Source organism: Lagopus leucura, unplaced genomic scaffold, assembly GCF_019238085.1.
Source record: "Lagopus leucura isolate 7727_CA_CO unplaced genomic scaffold, USGS_WTPT01 Super-Scaffold_100026, whole genome shotgun sequence".
Classification (NCBI taxonomy): Eukaryota; Metazoa; Chordata; class Aves; order Galliformes; family Phasianidae; genus Lagopus; species Lagopus leucura.
This window is the reverse complement of record NW_024962277.1, coordinates 8,022,845-8,042,865: the sequence shown is the minus strand read 5'-3', so window position 1 is coordinate 8,042,865 and position 20,021 is coordinate 8,022,845. Positions and strand designations below refer to the sequence as shown.

Here is a 20,021-nt window from a genome sequence, read left to right as displayed (position 1 = left end):
TGGTATTAATGGCAAAGCCTTTCTTTTGATGCTTTCTAAACACAGCCCTTTTGTAGTCTTCTCTAGAACTTATAGGAGGAGATCTGTAAATGTGCAGTGAATGAGCAGCAAGGCTGGGTTTGGCTGTGATGTACATCCCAGAGCTATACTTCTGCACTTGCAGCATGTGCTGCAGTTAAATCCAGTTTGTCTGGGGAGCACTGAACACCTACATTAGAGATACAGCAACTGTGACAGATGTGCAACAGCTCTGATGCGTATCCAAATTACCAGTTGCTGTGCAAACACTGTGCTGTTAGAAAACGGCTGCTTCTCTCTGTAATGTTCTTGAACAAACGACATGAATGCACTGCACAGCACAAGCATGACTATGGCCTGTGCTTTCAGGACTTGGCAGGATTTACTGGCATGAAGGATCTTTTTGCAGCTAATGTGCTGAACACAGATTTTGCCTCTTGTGTGTACAGGAATGGGGAATTTCTAGTGTTCATGGTCAGAACTGTATTGCAGTACATAGCCCTGCTTCCACACCTGAACTTCTTCCAATTCATACCTTTAACAGTCAAATGCTGATGCTCTGCTTCTTGGGGAGGTGCTGTACTGAAGGGACTCTCAAAAAAAACCCCATCACCCTCACATGTCTTGCTAAGTGAATTCATAGGAGCCTGGCTTCATTAAGCTCAGGGCTGCTGGGCAGTGTTCTGTCTGCCTCTTAGAGCATGAGCCAATTTAGATGAGAAATATTAATAATCAAAGGTGTAATGACATAAAAATACAACCCTGTCTGAGGTAGTAGAGTAGTGCTGGCTCATTGTTTCCACCCTGGACATAAAAAGAAAGGATATGGCCCGTTAGAAACAGGGTGGGGAGCTGCCCTGGGGACTGGTCTGGGTGGGACCTGGGGCAGCTTGGCCAGAATAGGAAGCTGATGTTACAGCTTTTATTAAGTTCAAAGTCAAAAATAGCTGAAAGCCAACCCCCTTCCTAGTTCTGATTAGAAACTTTTTTTTTTTTTCAAGGGGGACTTAATTGTTTCTGGTTCTTATTTAACTAGGTTACATTGAAGTTGACTTTTAGCATAGCTGATGCTTTTTATTCTCCTTTCTACTTCTTTTTCCCCAGTAATAAAAGTTTAAGGATGTCAATCAACATGGACACTGAGCTGCAGGGGAAGCAAACTGCTCACCCTTTCCACTTGTCTGCTCTGCTGGGTCCTGGTGCCTCGCTGCTTGCCATGTCTTCTCAACACGATGTAGTGATATATAGATATCTATGTTAGAACCCCAAACTCTTCAAAATAACCTCCAGTAGATTAGGAAACACTGATCCAATAAACAAAAATCAGGTCACCTCTTAGAATAATTCACAAATCTCATGCAAGCAGTTAGCTAAAATTAGAGACCAAATAAGTCTTCTGTTTGTGTTATTTTCCTAAATAAGGAAAATTCCAGCCTGAAACTGAGCTATAATACATGTAGTCACCTCAGTGACTGGGCAGGTGTTTAATTGGTGTGATTGGTGTTCACAGGTGAACAAAATTTGTGCCTTGCAAATTTGCTATCATTTTCCTAAAGCTTTATGTCTCTGCATTCAGTGATGGGCAAGATGCAGACATAGCATTTGAAAATTCATCCGACAGGTTATTTTTCTCCAGATTCTCTCCTTTCAGAAACACTGTGCAGATAGGGTATATTTTGGAGAGATGAGATGTTGATGCATGAAGTCTTTTCTTATAGTGGTTCTGGCCACTTTGTGTACAGAAGCAAAGCAGAGCAGTAGTTTAAAGATGGGTAGGATTAGACATGGCTTGTCTGTACTCCAAAAATTGATTTATGGAGATCTCTAGCAGGCACTGCTATGTACTGGTAGGCCATCATAACTAATATGAACATGAACTAAGATGAATGCAAGTTTGCTCATCTAATGGATCTCATTATAAATGAAGAAGTTGGATTATGCTACAGTTTTGGTTTAAAGCTTTTCAGAGGGGCATAGTATTGGTTCAGCATGTTTATTCTAAGTAGTCAAATATAAATATCTAGCTCCACTTTCCTGTTACACTACTTCACAACAGTGCTGTTTCTTCCATCAGTTTCTGTATTTCCTGAGTATGAGAACAATATTATTGCATGCTGAAAAATATGTTGCAGTAGAGAGTGAGGGGTTGGGGAAATGGAATGTATGAATGGATTTATTTTAAAAAGAAAAAAAAAATAGTAATTTGGTAGACATTAATTGTCTATTCTTTGGGAAACGAGTTCTGTGCACTCCTGTACAGCCTTGGAAAGCTCACAGGTAGTGACTGACAGATCCAGTGGTGAGGCAGAAAAAGGCTATGCAAATTCTCTCCCAGTTAATACATTCTTTTCCTGATCCACATCAAAAAACAGGAGAATTTGGGAGAACTAAACACAGAGGATGGAAAGCTGTTATTGTAAAAAGACCAAGCTAGCCTTGTCAAGTGCTGACAGGGCTCCTACTGGCTTTGGTAGGAGTTATGTTCATGTCAAAGCAGGATCAGGTTCAAAATGTTATTGTATGGCTGTGGCGGCACTCGTGTAGACCTGCCTTGTGTAAGGTTAGGCTATGAGACAATAGTAAAGCTTGTCTGTCCTAAGTATCTGTGTAAAAAAATGAGTAATAGTTCACAGTGGCCTTAGAATAGCTCTGTGCTTGTAAAAATTATTGAATGTTTATTGAGCGTCCTGTATGAAATGTCCGAGGAATGGTCAGAAGTCCCAGAACAGCAGAATGGGGGGTGTATAAATTGAAACTAGTAGGCAGTTGCCTTAAAAGAAAGTATGTTGCAAAGCAGATTACTTGCCCTAGGAAGAGAGTGTAGGGGTGGATTGTATACACTGGTTCAAAAAGTGCCATGGTTCAGTCAGGACTGTGTGATTATGGATACCCTGCATGCCCAACCCCTAGTTTTATGTTTTCATTGCCTCCTTTTTTAATGTAAAATAAATAAATAAATAAATAAAAATTGCTGTTTAATGCATTAATGCATTAAATATTTTATGTATTTTTGTAATATAGGGTCCAAGACAATTCCTCTTCACTCAGTGCAGCCCAGGCAAGCCCAGAAGTTGGACACCTGCAGCATGGCAAGTAATGAGCAGGCCAGCAGGTGGATAACTCACATTGATGCAGTGTGTGCCACATGTGCATTGCACCAAGAGGAAAGCGATCGAGTCTCTATCTTCCCAAACTTAGTGACTGTAGCTGTGGATCTGAATGACAAGGGTTATGGATAAAAAGGGGCACTGTTGTTTGTGGGAGCGACGTGAACTCGCAGACTGAACTCAGCGATTTTAATCGTCACAGTAAACATCTCTGTGCTCTACTTAATTTATATGTCATTAGATGGTGACATTTTCAGTTGCTTTAGTGTCAGCTATAGGTGCATGTCACCTTCCTTTTTTGAAAAGAGGCACTAATTAGATTGATCTATTATCTGTGAACAAAATAGCATGAATACTAACATTATAACAGTATACAGATTTCAGAAAGGATCGCACCTGTTTGTGTGTACTTGTAAAGCTTCACTCTGTAAATACTACAAGATACAGAATAATAACATTTGTTCAAATGTTTTGAAATACATTATTGATTTTTTTTTTTCTTTCCTTTCTAGCCTTCTGTTATGGACCATGTGTCCTGCTATTTGTCTTGTGTGACAGGAGTCAAGAGAGGCCTTGAGGTCTCAAAGGTAGGAAGTATCAATATTTCTGCTCAGAAGAGGAAGAAATAGGCTGAAGCTGTATTAAAGAAAGCAGTGATCTCTACCTTTATTGGACAGGAAGGAACCCACAAAAGACAATTCCCTCACATCTGTTTGTTCCTGGAGATCTCAGTGGGAGTTCATCCATTATAAAACACCAGATTTAGTTCTCAGTTTGTTTTTCTTCTGAGTCATTTTTCTGTCATCAGTGAGGGATAAACTCATGATAAAGAATCATAATAAAAATATTGAAAATAACTCAACCACCAGGCATAAGTGTATTGGAAAACAAGCTTCAGTCTTCTTGCTGGTAAGAATGATAAATTTTAGCTGGAACTGCAGTATGCACTGATTTTTTTCCCCAGTCTGATGTTGTAGTGATAGGACTGTAATACAATAGAAAATGTCATCCTTCTTGAGGCTTGTCAAATCATATAACAGATGTTTTTTTAAATGTATGATGTGTATTAACAAGGAATACTGGTGAGTAGTGGTAACTTTATTTTTCCTCTTGGGTTTTGCACATTTGGAAGCACGTACTTGGTTTAACAATTTGCTGAGTTTAGTACATAAAAGTCAGTGAGCACAACTTGACACCTACATTCAGTTAACCACAGGAAATGTTTCACTTAGCAAAATTTCAGCGTTTGAGATATTCCTTTCTAATACTGAATCTAAGATTTTTTTTTCTTTCTACATTACTTTTAGTAGCTTTTTCTTCAGAGATGAGATTGGCAGCCATTACATGAAATAGGGAAGATGTTTAAGTCGTGGCAATTGATCTATAGTAAAAACAAATTACAAATGAAATAACTTTTGGTTACAGTGAAGTAATATAAGTTATGTAAGATGGCCTTTTATATATAAGTATAAACTTAATATAAGATGCCTGAAATTTAACAAGACAAGATGCAGAGACTAAGCTTTTAGATATTAATTTTTTAGATGGTATCAATGACTCTCATAAACAAGTGATTAGAAAGACTGCAAGAGTGACAACCCTTGCTGTGTAGTTCTGTGTAAACCACAGGATTGACCAATGTGAGAGGCTGGAATTCTTCAGTCAAGATAGACACAACCCAAGAGGCAGAGGCTGCAGTTTCTCAGGGGTCAGTGCTGGGACTGGTGCTCTTTAACATCTTCATGGAGCACATCAACAATGGGATCAAGTGCACCCTTAGTAGTTTGTGGATGACACCAAGCTGTGTGGTGCAGTCAACATGCCTGAGGGGTGGGGTGCCATCCAGAGAGGCCTATGCAGGCTGAGCAGTGAGCCCAGCTGAACCTCGTGAGGTTCGACAAAGCCAAGTGCAAAGTCTGCACCTGGGTTGTGGCAACCCCCACTGTCAGTACAAGCTGGGGGATGTAAGGATGGAGAACAGCCCTGCTGGAAAGGACTTGGGTGCTGGTGGATGGCAGCTGGAAATGAGCCAGCAGTGTGTCCTCACAGCCCAGAAAGCCAATCATACTATGGGCTGCATCTAAGGAGTGCATCCAGCAGGGCTGGGAGGTGATCCTGTCCCTCTGCTCTGCAACATCTCACCTGGAGTGTTGTGTCCTGATGGGAGTCCTCAGCACAGGAGAGATGTGGGCCTGTTGGAGAGTGAGTGTCCAGGGGGCACAAATGACCCCAGGGATGGAGCACCTCCCTGTGAGGGCAGGCTGAGAGCTGAGGCTGTGCAGCACGGAGAAGGGGAGGCTGCAGGGAGATCTGAGAGGGCTGTAAGAAAGAAGGGGACAGACTCATTAGCAGGACAAGGGGAAATGGTTTCAAACTGAATGATTGGATGTAAGGAAGAAGTTATTACAATGAGGATGGTTAGGCACAGGTTGCCCAGAGAGGCTGCCCCATCCCTACAGACACCCTGCTCAGACTGGGGAGCTCTGAGCACTGATGGAGCTGTGGGCATCCCTGCTTGCTGCAGGGGATTGGACCTGATGGCCTTTGGGGGTCCCTTCCAACTCAGGTGATTCTATGATTCAGTAAGTTGTTAGTGAGACAGATAAACAGGCTGTTCACTATCTTTTCTAATAAAATAGTTCTGGAGATGTTGCATAAACCTTATGGGAGCCAGCGTGTGCACTTCATGCAATGCACTGTAGGTTTGTGAAGCTTATTTCCCAAAGGATATCAAAGCTCTTTATGTGTGAAAGAGTGAAGAGGTCTATAGAATGGAAACGCACTGAGGACTGCTGAAGGTGTAGGGAACCCCATCTGACTGGGGGGAAACAATGGTACCCTTTCCCTAAACTTCTTTAGTTGCTTTTCTGCACTGTTTATCCAATTACTGTTCAACTAGCATGTGGAGCAGTTTGCATTCTCCATGGAGGTGATCTCTCCCCTGCTCCACGTCTATATTAAGTATCCCATGGAAGCAAACTACATAGACCCAAGTAAAATAATTGTTTCTCTGATGTTTCCCAAAGAGTGGACGTGTTACTCTATCAATGGCACAAGAAGTATTCAGATATGGTATGGAAGCAGGTCTGGATTTGGAAGCAGCATAGTTTTGTCTGTTTGGTGCTGTTTTTTGGGGTAGTTAAGGAGAGGAATTGAATTACAGAGCTCATTTGTGGAGAGAAAAAGGGGTGAGCAGGATAATGAGGAAATGCTGGTCCAGGCATGTCTCAGTGATAATAACAGAGAGGAAAAAGTTGACTTTGTGCCGTTAACTTGGCAGCAAATAGCACTGCTGCACTGACTCATTTGGTGAGGAAAGATGAGTATTACATTTTTCACCACTGATTTGACTCCTGCAAGAACCTCTGAATGGCAAAATTGGTGTCATTACCATGGCATGCTGGGGCCTCCTGCTGAAATGAAGCTCCTTGACTCAATTTCCAGTTGGACTGGGCTCACAAGTGCAGTGTGCAGGGCTGGTGGGGGCCAGTGCTTTGCTGATTGAAGCACACTACGGTTCCTAACCTGAGCAAGACGCTCGGGCATGCCAGGAGGAGGCTTTTTGTTCTTCTTTTTCTTTCCCTTGGCAGAAGTTGCTGGCTTATGTTTAAAAGAGTTGTTGTGGAGCTCGGAATTTTAATTATTTTTGAATCAACTTTTGGACGATTGTTGCTATTAAACAAAGGAATCATATTCTGGAAAGGACTGTAGTAAAGCAGATAGCAAATAATAAAAATGTGGGTTCATATTTAACAAATTAATTCCATGTGATGGACTAAGTCTAACATCAACTTCCATAAATGCCATTACGTTTTGCCCTAAGACTCAGCTGGCTTTTTGGGATGGATGGTATGAAGGTTTACAAGGAGCTATCTGAATGATGGGCAATCCTTGGAAACTACCAGCTCCTCTGTAAGAGAAATGTGTCAGGGAAGATCCTCCCAAACTTACATTTGCATGTCACTTTCTGCAGGCCACGAAAGCCTCCTCTCCCTTTTAATAATGTATGAACTTTTGTACAAAACAGCAAAGTGACTCCCAACTGTACTGCAACAAAAACCCAATGATTGACTGACTTGCTGTACAAGATGGCAGAACACAGTATGGTTCTGTTTGTAACAGAATTTCTTTGTGATTTGTGTGGCTATAAAATACATATTGTGGTGAAGTTAGTTATTTGAAAATGTAGGTGGAAATATTTCTAAATAGCACAGCAGTTCTTATAATGTACTCACTGCTGGATGGACGCGGTAGTTCTCAGCACAAATACTGATAATACTTCTGCTCTACCTTTCCTTCTACAAATGTCAGTGTTTGGTGTTTCACTGTAGTATGATCTGATAGATCACTGTGCCAATCAAATCCGTCTTGTCAAAGCAAAAAGTATTGCAGACTAAGCAATGAGGATTCAAGATATATAATAAATTCAGCCCAATAATAGCACTGATCCACTCGAGAGCTATCCCTGTAGTTTTGTGACCTGCTTTGGCACCTGTATGAACTGGATTTGAGTCAGTGGCACGAGAAATAGAAGCGGATGATGCATGTGTAAAACGTGTTGTTGGGAAGCTTGTGAAGATGGATGAGTTTGTTGGCCACTGGGTTGATGATTGATCTCCTGAAATAGGAGCTTTTGGTTTTTTTCCCCAGCTTTGATGTTGACCAACTTTGTAATTATTTCCCTATGCTATTCTGTTAATTTACATTTCTGTTTTACTTTGCTTGTGTTCAAGCAGATTCATGTTATAATGGAAATACACCAGCAGCATTACAGAATGGAGGCCAAGTTTCAAATAAGGGTTCAGGAGTGAGTTTTTGTCCTACCTGTTCAAATAGCAAGTGAAGGGAAAAAGAAACAACAGAACAAAACATGCACTCAAGCCATTAAATTAGCATGTTAGTGCAGAGCTGGATTCATTAATGACATACAAGCATCCTAAAGTCCAAGTCTTTGCAGTTTGTGTGGATGCAAACCTGGCTCCCCTCACCTGTATGAGGTTATCCCTCATCTCCTGCCCAGAAGGACTTAACATGGAGTAAAGCTCCCAGCACAGGCATGACTGACACAAACCTGTTGTTGCCAGTAAGAGTGATGTTTTAGCATGTTGGACATTGTATTGTCTGAAATTAATCTGTGTGGGCCTATAAAAATAGCCATCAATTTGGCTTTTTCCAAATAAATACACATGTCATTAATGTAATGCATTGCAGCTTCCTTTCCTAGGAAAATAATACCTTTGGATATTGTTTTTCATAGAATCACAGAATGGCCTGGGTTGAAAAGGACCACGATGCTCATCCAGTTCCAACCCCCTGCTGTGTGCAGGTCACCAACCAGCAGCCCAGGCTGCCCAGAGCCACATCCAGCCTGGCCTTGAATGCCTGCAGGGATGGGGCATCCACAGCCTCCTTGGCAACCTGTAACAGTGCCTCGCTGCCCTCTGGGTGAAAAACTTCCTCCTGATATCTGACCTAAACTTCCCTGTCTCAGTTTAACACCGTTCCTCCTTGTCCTATCACTACCAGCCCTTGTAAACAGCCGTTCCCCCTCCTGTTTATACGCTCCCTTCAAGTGCTGGAAGGCCACAATGAGGCCGAAGCCTTTTCTTCTCCAAGCCAAACAAGCCCAGCTTCCCTCAACCTTTCCTCATAGGAGAGGTGCTCCCATTTTCACCAGACCGTAACTGAAGAATTTCAGATCTCATAGATTTTGCTTGACAATATGATTTCCCTTGTAGGGATGAGGGTTAACTTCTGTCTGTGTGTGATCACAAAGGGCGCTGTGTGCGGATCAGCTGGTGTTTGGGCTCCTGTTGGTTCTGACATCCAGCTCTGGTTTCATGGCTGTGCTCTAGAGGAGAGGCAGCAAATTCTCCCAGCTCAGCAGCCTGCACGCATCACCCCTGTATGCGGTGGAAAAAAAACAAGGCATGCTGCAGTCCTCCGGGAGCTGAAGGGAAAACGGGTTTGGAAACAAAGATGGTATTGCAGCTCTAAGCGTCCTACAGCTGGGCTGTGGTTGGGATGCGAGTAAGGACAGCCCCGCGGGATGAGGCCCGGGGCTCTCCTGGCTCCAGCAGTGCTGCGGGGCTGTGGGGGAGAGGAGCATGAGCGGCCGCTTCCACGGTCTGCTCCGTCCTTCCTGCCCTGGCACCTTTAAGTGCAGCGTGTTCCCTCGCGGCCGCAGGCTGCGGGCACGGCACGGCTATCGGCCTGTTTCAGCCCCGCTGATCCCATTCGCCGCTCTCTGCTCCTGTGGCAACAAGTTGCAGGAATGTTACCTGTTGCGTAAACCGCCGCTGTTAACTGTTTCAGGTCGGTCTCCTTTGTACTGGTGCCTCCCGGCTCTGCTCTAGCCTGGTTTACGCGATCTGCTACCTTTGTGGTAGGTAAAACCCACGCACTTTAACCCTACCGCCTTACCCATCCCTGCAGAGCTCTGCTCTGGGGCCGGGCAGTGCTGTTTAGGTGCTCGGATGCCTTTTAAGACCTTTCTTTCTAGGCATTTCTCCCTCTGCTGGGGTTAGTAAAACAGCAAGGCTCCCCCGCTGTCGGAACTGTAAGGCAGGCAGTTACAGAACGGCACAGCGGGGCAGGCGGCAGCTCGTGCACCAAGTGCCACTTTACAGCCGTTCCTTGGGGGATTCCTAACGCATTGCAGAAACTCCGCTGTTTATCGCCGCACGGAGCCCTCTCTTCTCCCGCCGGGCGTTGAGCGGAGTTCGGGAGGAGCGGTTCCACGGCCGAGGCGGGGCTGCGGTGGGCCCGGGTCTCCGCTGCTCCATCCACCCCCCCATTCCCCCCCCACCCCAGCGTTCGCTCCCCGGGGGCAGCGCTCAGCCGGTTGTCCCCGCTCTGCCCCCCTCGTCCCTCAAGCAAAGTACACTCGGCTCCAGGCTCGCCTGCAGAAAAGTTTTTTTTTTTTATTTACAAGAGAGCCGCGGGAGCTCCCGCTGTTTGTCCACACGCGCGGTACTAAAAGCGGCCGCTGCCTCCTGCCAAAAACGGGGAGAGGCGACCGAGGAATAAATAAAGCGCTCGCCCGCGGCCCCGCCGGGCTCAGGCGATCCGGCTGCAGAACTCGAGGAAGTCCCTCTCCATGAACAGCTCGCTCTCCAGCACATCGTCCTCGGAAGGGAAGTACTGCTGGCTCTCCTCCTGTGCCAGGAGAGAAGCTGGCGGCTGGGGCTCGGCCGGGCGGGGCGGCGCGTCCTCGGCAGTGCCCGTCAGCGCCCCGCGGGCATTCTCCAGCACCCCCAGGTACGAGTCCATGTCCAGCGGGTCCATCTCGCAGTCCGACCCGCCGCTCTCGGTGCCCAACGAGTCCGAGCGCAGGTGCATCAGCTGGTACTTCTCCCGCATCAGGAACTGATTGGTGTTGCGGGGCGCCCGCATGCCCGGCGCCCGCCGGCCCAGCAAGTTGACGGGCCGCAGGGAGAGCAGCACCCGCGGCCGGTAGGGCCGGTGGCAGCGGCGGACGGCGCGGCAGCGCTGCTGCAGCTGCAGGGAGTGCTGCAGGTGGCTGTGCGTGCGGCTGCCCAGCAACTTCCGCCACACGCCGGGCTGCCCGCCCCGCCGCCCGGGAGGCCACCGCGAGCGGCTGCCTCTCCGCCGCGCCTCGCCCTTCGGCAGCGGGCAGCCGGAGCCCGGCAGCCCCTCTCCGCGGGCGGGCGCCCAGCGGGGCCGCCGCGCTCCGCTCCACGCCGCCGGCTCCGCGCGTCGCAGCATCGCGGCCGCGCTCTCACATGCTCCCGTCCTCCACCGGGACGGTCCGACTCCGACTCCGACGCCGCCCCTCCGCGCGGCTCCGCTCAGCCCCGAGCTCGGCTGCCGCTCCCCGGAGCCGTGCTGCCACTCCGTGCCGCCGCTCCGTGCCGTCTCCCCGCCGGCGGGGCCTCGCCGGCCACCTCTACCTTTTCACGATCCGCTCCGTTTTTTTCTTGAGCGGAGCCCGTCTGCAGCTCATAGCCTGGCCGAAGGGCTGTGGGCCGCGGGGCAGCTTGACCGGCGCTGAGCCGCCTCGGACGGACGCTCGGCCCGCTCCCACGCTGTCAGCGCTCCGCTGCTGAACGAGGAGCCGCGGCCGGGCCCGGCAGGAGCGAGGACGCCTCGCACCGCACCCTCTGCCGCCGCCCCACGCCGACTGGCGGCGCGCACCCGCACACCCTTACTTATACCCTCCGGCGCAGCCCACGGCCCGGCGCCGCGGGGGTGCACGAAGGGGAGCACGGCCGCTCCCGATGCGGCCCGTCCTCCCGGCGCTCGCCCTCTATGAGCGGTGGACGCGTGCCGCTCCGCGCCGCGCCGCGCATCTCCGTGCCGGCCGTTTCCGTCCGCCGAGCAGCCCGGGATCTGCCCGCACCCGAGACCCGTTGGTTTGGCTCGGCGCTCGGGGAGCGTTATTTTGCTCTCCCGCTATTCGCGAACCCCTTTTGCGCTCGGTTCTTTGCGTAGCTGCCCTTTCCGCTGGCGCAGTGCTGATACGCAAACTGCGTAAGCCGCCCCTGAGCGCCGGGTTGGATGGCTGCCGTGGCTCCGCGGGGAGGCGGTGCCCGGATCTCGAGGTTCCAAGTTCAAATGGAACTTGGAACCTTATTTTTGTCTTTCGACGTAGCCGCTACGCTCCTAAATATGTCTTCCCTATTCTGCCCGTCTTTGCAGTCATTTCGTTTATAAAAAATAAGCTCAGTGCTCTGTCCCAAGTGGCTTCCCTCAGGGCGTGACAGAAAAAGGCTGCCGCTGCCATGTGGGCACCGTTTGTGACTGGGAAGTACAAAACATCCGAGGGTAACCCGAGCCTTGTCAACAGCAACGTGCCAACGTTTTTCGTTGTTGCTAAAGAGTACACGCTTATGGCAGCGTTTGCTTAAAGTCCCACTCGGAAATAATTCTCCATTTAAAACCCAGTGGCCTCAACACCACTGTGTGCTGAAAAACTGCAGTCTGTAATGGCAAGGTTTGGGATTGGCTGCAGTGAGCCTGTCTAAGAAATGCCCCTTCTGGAGCCTGAAGGAGCCTCGAATCTCGTGTGCTAACAGATGTCCAGAGAACTCACGGAGGGCTGCAAACCTGGGCGGTTGTATTTTGTGTCCTGAAGAAGCCTGCGCTACTTTGGGGAAAATGTTCCAATGAAACTAACAGAAGCCGCTGTTAAATGAAAGGCTCCCCGAATGTAATATCCACCTGTCTGTACGGCAAGGAAAGCTTTCTGTGTACAGAAGGGGTCTGTGGAGGTCGGATGAGTACAGTCAGTAACGTGATTTCTCCCAGTTTTTAATTCTTCTTGCGTACGGGATCCCGTTTACAAGACGCTCTAATTTCGGATCAGAGCGCACCGCGCCATCCCGCCGCCAGGGGGCGCTCGCTCCTGAGGACGCGCACGGCCCCTCCCGGCCCCGCCTACCTCCCGCTGTTCCTAGGCGACGTGCACCGCCAATGGAGAGCGGTCTTACTGCGCTGTGCGCGTGTGCCGCGCGCTGATTGGCTGACCGCGCCGCGTGCGCCTGCCGCCGCTTCCTGTCATGCCTGCGCGCGGGGTTGCATCAGCGCGGGTTGTGCGGTGTGGCGCTGAGGTGAGAGGAGAGGTGCGTTGTTTGTTCCCCGCGACCCCGCGGGGCTCGTTGGGGCTGCGGAGGGGCCTCGCGGGCGCCTCGTGTAGGCGGGGCGGCCCCGCCGGCTTCTGCGGCGGCTGCTCGGCCGGCTCCGCTCCGTGAGGCCGCTGGCGGGGCCGCCTCCTCGGGCTCTGGAGCTGCGTGCGCCGTGCGGGTTCCTCCCGAGTGCTCGTGCGGCGTCTTGGCTTTCTCTGTCGCTCAGACAGAGGCGGTTATTAAGGAAGGGCTTCCCTTCCTGCAGGATGTGATGTTCATCGAGGCTTAGCTTAGCCGAGCGAAGCACGCAAACCGCCTTGCAGCCGTTTGTGCCCTCAGCGTTCCCCTTCGGCGTGCTTTTTGGGGAGGGCAGAGGTGTGGGAAGGAGGCCTGAAGGCTGTTTTGGTGTCGGTGGCGACACGCGGGGAGCTGCTGTCAGTACCGCAGTGCCTGCCCCACTGTCGTGGAGCGGCAGCGTTTGTTGCTTCAGCTGCCAGCTTTGGGTTTTGATCAGTGGTTTGAAGTCATTTCGAAATAACACGGGTTTGTCCTTGTTTCCTTCCAACAGCGAGGACTTGTGCGTTTAATTTCAGTTGTGTGAAGACAGCAGGGAAACTTGCTGAAGAGATAACATTGGGTGGGGCTGTGTTCGTGCCTAGGATGTCTTACAGCTATGTCTCTGTCCAGATGTAGCCTTAATATAGGAATTGGAGCACTCATTTAGTGCTCTTTTAATTGGCTTTCCAGCATAAAAGGGAGCAATCATAGAATGGCCAGGATTGGAAGGGACCTCAAGGATCATGAAGCTCCACCTCCCTGCCACACGCAGGGCCACCAACCTCCACATTCAATACTAGATCAGGCTGCCCAGGGCCACATCCAACCTGGCCTTGAACACCTCTAGGGATGGGGCATCCACAGCCTCTCTGGGCAGCTGTTCCAGCAAACATTCATTGCAGAGGAGGGGATGAGCTGTAATCCACCTCAGGCAGTGTTTCACCTCAGCAATAGGTTCATAGGAGTTAATTTCAGTACACTTCCCCAAACTTATCCTTAAGTATTGGGCTAACCTTAGTTCATTTATCAGTTAAGGTGTTAGAGTTTGTAGCTTCCCAGTTTCCTACTTTAGTTTGCTGTTCTGCTCGCTTTAGGACATATTTTTCAGTAAGAAAGGTCTGGAACTCATTGCTTCTGTTGCCATCAGCTAACTTAGTCAAATAATCAGGTCACTGTTGATCTGTTACCATCAAGTACAAAGCTGCTGTGATAGCAGTCCTGTTTTTCATTCTTTTCTGATGTAATTTCTCTCAGGAGTTGCAGGAGAAATTAGGGAGATGAATGAAGGAAGGTGGCCAATAGGGTGGCAACCTTCTTTTGGTGGCTTAAAATACAACTTCGTTCTTGCTTCCGACCAGATGTTGGTTAACAGCAGGTGCTGGTTAGAGCAGGGCAGTATTATTCACTTTAAAAAGAGGTTTCAAAGATTGCTGCCTATGATAATTTTTTCTTACCTGCTCTGAGGTCTTGAGTTGGCATTGTAGCTTTATTCTCTATTATAGGCATCAGTGTGAGATTCTCAGAAGAATGTTCTGTGGCTTAGCATTCTGTGCCTGCCTGTCCTTTTCATTTTAAACGTCGTTCTTTCCATCCTTTCCAGAAGTGGATGCTCTTTGTTATCAGTTAATAATTTAAACAGTTGTTACCCCAGAAATTGCCTTACTTTAAAGCTCATTGCATAAAAAGGCAGCGTCAGAGTCTAGTTCTGTGTGAGTATAAAGTGATGTGTTAAGTTGGGAAGGGTGTGTGTGGATGAAGGAAGGAAGGAAGGTCCTGCATAGGTCTCATAGGATATCTTGTGGGATGCTATGGTTGGAACAGGGATGAGAAGGTGATCATAAAACCCACGAAGCTGGGAGACCTCTGCTATAGAGTGTGATATATTCATTAGACTTTGTTGCTTATCAGAGTGTCATTAGGGGGGCTTTTAGTTCATCTGGGTTATTTTCAGTTTTTCTGTCGACAAAGTGAGTAATAGTCTTCAAATCCACTTCCTGTTAATTGTTAGTCCATGCGTGCTGTATGTTGTCGAGTGCATTTCTGAAATCTTTGTAGGGTTTTGTTTTGTTGTTGTTGTTGAATAATGAAGCATTTTTTAAAATGTTAATATAAAAGAAGTCTTTCCAACAGACTTTCATGGTTTTCATGCTTGTGTGTTCTTTTATTCTAGAAAAGAAACTCAGCATAAGCTTGAGACCGCTGTAGCACAGTCTGCAGACTTTGATGCCTTTGCTGTTGAATGTTACTGTCTTTTAGAACAAGTAAGTGTCCTTTTAGGAAAAATAAAGCATTCCTTGGTGCACTGTCTTTATCTTTTTTTTTTTGTCAAAAGGAAATGAACAGAGAAACAAGAACACAAAACAACCTATGTTTTTATTAATCTGTATGGAAATTGGAAGTCTTGCCTGAAAGTTATTGAGCACCTTTCCTATGAGGACAGGCAGTTTCAGTACCTGAAGGGGACCTGCAGGAAAGATGGGGGGGGGGGTCTTTGTTGGGGGATGGGCACAGGGATGGCTTTAATTGAGAAGGGCACGTGGATTGAGATGAGACCTTAGGAAGAAGTTAATTAGAGAGAGGATGCTGAGGTGCTCTGGTGCCAGTGCCCAGAGAGCTGGCACCAGATGCCCACAGTCAGATGGGAGGCTGTGAGTAGCATTATCTGATGGGGGGCAACCCAAGTGGGCTTGAGGTCCTTCCAACCCCAATCCACTCTATTGTTAGATACATTTGTGTAACCATCTTATTGTCATTAGTTGTGATGTTTTCTCTCTATCTGTGTGCAAAGCCATGAGATTCCTTTGCTTTTTCTTGGTATTGGAATACTTACATCGTTTATAGTCATGAATGTTTTTCTTCTTGGAGTATGCTGAATTATTCCTGCACCAGTGTGTGAAATTGTCCTGCTTTTACTGAGCACAGACGTCTTGGTTTAACTTTGTGCTCAGTTAAGGGTGAGATGAGACATGCATGGCTTTTAAATCAGGTTTGTCTTTTAGAATTCTGTTCTCTAACTGGAAAAAATTGACTGGCAGTGACTGACTTCAGTACAGTAACTACCATCAATAATTGTTTTTTTTCCTCCAGTTGTGAATAATAGACTTTCCTTGTACGACTGGAAAGAGCATGAATTTGTGGCCTGTGGTTACTGGACACTGGTTTGTGCATGCAGTGCTTCAGTTGGAAGAAACGGCCCAAAAGTGATGCTGTGATTTACGCGTGGAGTCTGCGATATGTGAGCAGCTTCCACAGCCCGGTCACAGTTACAGACCAAACCCTGGATGTGTATTTAGCCTGGTAGAGTCACTGAGCCTGTTGTGAAAATCCTTTGTAGCAGACATCACTAAATTAGGTGTTGCTGAAGTGACTCGATATCTTAACAAATGAACTGTAAGACTAAATTGTTTTGTCATCTCCATTGTCTCTGATGCTCCGAATCTCCTAGCAGGTACAGAAGACCAGGATTGTCTGTGTCTAATGGTATTGAAAGTTCTCTATATTGCAAAGAAAGCATCTGTGTAATTTTGCTTGTAGTGATTTTTGTTGACTTAGCTAGAACTGAAGAATGGCTCTGGGCTCTGTGGGCCCTTTCAAAGCCAGCCAAGTAAAAGACTGTCAGGACAGCCAGCAGGAAGTATCCACTTCTGCCTTATTTCCATTATAATTGTGAAATGAAGAGAGGGGGGAAAAAAGGTTGGTTCGTCGTATGTGCTTTTGAAGATGGAGCCCAGCTGAAGTCCTCCAGATTTGTCCTAGTCTGTTTGTTCAATTTCTTCTGCCCACATTCATGTTCTGTTACAATGTGTTTCTGAACTCTGAGCTGCTTTTAGTTGTCCCTGAGAATGATGGCCTAGCCAAAGGGAGAAAAGTCATGTTTCTAAGCCTTTGAGAATGTAGATGTGGGAATAGTTGTCGTCCTTCTTACTGATTTTAGTTGTCACAGCCAAAAAGTAATGGGCTCTATGAGTAAATAGTAAATCCTTTTTCCTGTTACAAAAGTGCAGGGTTAATCTATCAAAATTTTAAGATGTCCTAAGAATGTGGGGTTTGCTTCTGTGTTGATGCTGAAACAAGCTGTCTGCATGTGCTAAGATGTGGTTCACTGATACAAATTTGTTAGAGTTGTTTGTGTGAAGTCCCTTTTTTCCTCTCCCTGCTGTTAAACACGTGTTTTCTTTGCTTGGTTCTTGCTGGGAAAGAATGGTGCAACAAGTTCCAGAAAACATAAGTTTTCCAAGTGAGGAAGAGAAGATACTGGAGCTCTGGAAGAAGCTTAATTGTTTCCAGGAATGCCTGAAGCAGTCAAAGAATAGACCTAGGTAAGAATCAGCTAAAAGCTGGAGTGCTGTGTGTGACAGTGCAAGGACGGCTTAGCTGGATTGACTGTTTTTGGCCTCAGCTCTGTTAACAGAGCATTCCCTTTGGAGATAGTAGTTGTGCCTGATGTTGCCCTGTCATTTGCCTTGCATGTTTCAGTTTATGGAGAACCAAGAGTGTGCAGGCAGTAGAAATAAAATGACAGCTTCCTGCTTGGTGGGTGTATAAAACAAATCCACGGGTAAGGAAGGATGGTTCCTAACCACATCTGCCAGCTGGGGAGCAGCATTCTGGCATTTTCAGTAATAATCTTGGTAGAACTGGCAATCAGGAATGGAATGGGTTTATTTCCACTGCCATCGTGAAACTTGTGCTGACTGAGAGCAGACCAGGGAATTGATGTTGTCCTGTTAAGACATGTGTTACTTCTTATTAAGGAAGCATTGGTACAGAGATGTAGTTAGTCTTTTTGAAGATTTGATGATTGATTTTTGATTTCATTAATAATCTTGTTTTGTGTCATAGGTTTAACTTCTATGATGGCCCTCCATTTGCTACTGGGCTTCCACACTATGGCCATATTCTTGCAGGAACCATTAAGGACATAGTTACCAGATTTGCTCATCAGAGTGGCTTTCATGTTGACAGGAGATTTGGATGGGATTGCCATGGCTTACCTGTGGTACGTGCAATAAGTCTGCCTACAGACACATCTGTTGGTTCCTATTCCCCAGTATTACTTGCTTATCAGTCACTTTTATGTTGTTCTTATGCTGGATTTGTTGTGAAAGGAGCAATGTGAGCTCACTGGCCAGTGTGTTGCTCTGGCCTTAGATTGTGTCGAGGTTTCTTGTGCATCCTTCTGGTCAGTCAGCCTTCTTTTTTCAGGCACTCTGTTCATTACTCTAACCAAATCTGGTATGTGTTTCAGGAAACATGTTTTTCCCTTAAGATAGTAAAGATGCAAACCCACCTGGGTTATCCTTGAGAACATCTGCTTATTTCACCTGCAGTGCTCAGGAAAACTCAGAAGAATAAGAAAGGCCCTTCAGCCCCATTGTAATGCATAGAATGTAAAGAAGCTGTTTGGACAAATTCTGAAAGCTTTTGTTACGATGTTCTTGTTTTGGTTGTTCTCAATGTTCCCAGGAATATGAGATTGACAAAACCTTAGGCATCAAAGGGCCAGAGGATGTGGCAAAGATGGGGATTGCAGAATACAACAACCAGTGCAGAGGAATTGTGATGAGATACTCAAAGGAATGGGAGGTAAGTGAAGGCTCAGTGTGCAGTCCATTCTATGTTCCCTAATGGTATGTATACCTACTGGACCTCTTTTTGTTGCCACTACATGGGTGAGGAAGCACAGCAGTTGGAGAACTGACTTGAAGTGAGTCTTTCTGTGCTGTGTGTCTGGAATCATGATGTGGAATCGAAAGTGCAGCCTGTTTGAATTTTAGCAGTTGCTCATGCACGCTCAAATTTTATATTTCAAAAACTTCAGTGATTCTTTTAAAATTTTAAAATTTTTACATTTTTAAAATATTTTTTAATAATTTTTAAACTTTAAAAAGTTGATTCTAGTTGATGCTTTTTTCCATAGCTGTTCTGAATGTATCCATTTAAGTGCTCTGCTTTCAGGCATTTGAATCTCAGCTGAGCCTTGGGGGAAAAAAAAAAAAATTGTGTTCAGTTTTGGGCAGCTCAGTACAGGAAGGACATGGAGGTGCTGGAGCAGGTCCAAAGAAGGGCAGCAAGGCTGGGGAAGGGCTTGGAGAATCACAGAATCACAGAGTCACAGAATTGTAGGGGTTGGAAGGGACCTCCAGAGATCATCGAGTCCAATCCCCTGCCAAAGCAGGTTCCCTACAGCAGGTTGCACAGGTCGGCATCCAGGCAGGTCTTGAACATCTCCAGAGAAGGAGACTCCACCACCTCCCTGGGCAGCCTGTTCCAGTGCTCCGTCACCTCACTGTAAAGAAGTTCTTGCGCATGTTTGTGCGGAACTTCCTATGCTGCAGTTTCTGGCCATTTCCCCTTCTCCTGTCTCCACTCACCACTGAAAAGAGTCCGGCCTCGCCATTCTGCCCCCTACACCTTAGATATTTATAGACCTGGATCAGGTCCCCTCTCAGTCTCCTTTTCTCAAGGCTGAACAGACCCAGTTCACTCAGCCTTTCCCCATAGGGGAGATGCTCCAGGCCCCTCACCATCTTCGTGGCTCTCCGCTGGACTCTGTCCAAGAGATCCCTGTCTTTTTTGTACTGGGGAGCCCAGAACTGGACGCAGTGCTCCAGATGAGGTCTTACCAGGGCAGAGTAGAGGGGGAGGATCACCTCCCTCGACCTGCTGGCCACGCTCTTTTTAATGCACCCCAGTAAGCCATTGGCCTTTTTGGCCACAAGGGCACACTGCTGGCTCATGGCCAACCTGTCATCCACCAGGAGAATATGGCCTGTGAGGGGAGACTGGAGGAACTGGGGCTGTTTAGTCCGGGCACGACGGCGGACGCGGCCCCCCCGGGCGGCCCTTATTGCTCTCTTCCAATGCCTGACAGGTGCTTACAGCGAGAGTGGGGTTGGTCTCTTCTCACTGGCGACAGGACGAGGGGAAATAATCTTAAGCTGCACCAGGGTAAGTTTAGGTTGGATATCAGGAAAACTTCTTTGCAGAAAGGGTGGTTAAGCACTGGAGTGAGCTGCACAGGAAGGTGGTTGAGTCACCATCACCACCACGTGTTTAAAAACCATTTGGATGTGGTGCTCGGGGACACGATGTAGTGGAGGGTTGTTAGAGTTAGGGTAGCACGGTCAGGTTGCTGTTGGACTGGGTGATCTTTGAGGTCTTCTCCAACCTGAGTGATTCTATGATTCTATGCATGTTCTATGTATCTCTAAGCCACCCTTCATAGTTGATTATTCTATGGTCTTGGTTC

The 20,021-nt window shown here is 47.3% G+C and overlaps 1 protein-coding gene, 1 long non-coding RNA gene and 1 other non-coding gene across 15 annotated transcripts in view; all 3 read left to right on the top strand.

Moving 5' to 3' along the window:
- The window catches only part of LOC122184845, a 28,745-nt gene extending 20,447 nt beyond the window's left edge, over nucleotides 1-8,298 (top strand). For 8 of the 11 annotated variants that reach the window (XR_006180656.1, XR_006180657.1, XR_006180653.1 and 5 more), the window contains one exon: nucleotides 3,638-3,990. This is a non-coding gene — a long non-coding RNA (uncharacterized LOC122184845). The other 3 variants (XR_006180659.1, XR_006180658.1, XR_006180651.1) reach the window with 3 other exon arrangements.
- Nucleotides 8,299-12,612: 4,314 nt separating this feature from the next.
- The window catches only part of IARS1 (isoleucyl-tRNA synthetase 1), a 93,866-nt gene continuing 86,457 nt past the window's right edge, over nucleotides 12,613-20,021 (top strand). Inside the window, exons 1-6 of one of the 3 annotated variants that reach the window (XM_042880112.1) lie at nucleotides 12,613-12,697; nucleotides 14,940-15,030; nucleotides 15,857-16,217; nucleotides 16,969-17,088; nucleotides 17,612-17,768; nucleotides 18,236-18,355. In XM_042880112.1, coding sequence (XP_042736046.1) covers nucleotides 16,970-17,088; nucleotides 17,612-17,768; nucleotides 18,236-18,355 — 396 coding nt within the window. In that variant the 5' untranslated portion in view covers nucleotides 12,613-12,697; nucleotides 14,940-15,030; nucleotides 15,857-16,217; nucleotide 16,969. Of the gene's footprint in view, nucleotides 12,710-14,939; nucleotides 15,031-15,856; nucleotides 16,218-16,968; nucleotides 17,089-17,611; nucleotides 17,769-18,235; nucleotides 18,356-20,021 lie in introns of all 3 variants that reach the window. The other 2 variants (XM_042880110.1, XM_042880111.1) reach the window with 2 other exon arrangements.
- LOC122185070 lies at nucleotides 15,906-16,040 on the top strand. The gene has a single exon (XR_006180714.1). It is a non-coding gene; the product is annotated as a small nucleolar RNA SNORA84 (small nucleolar RNA).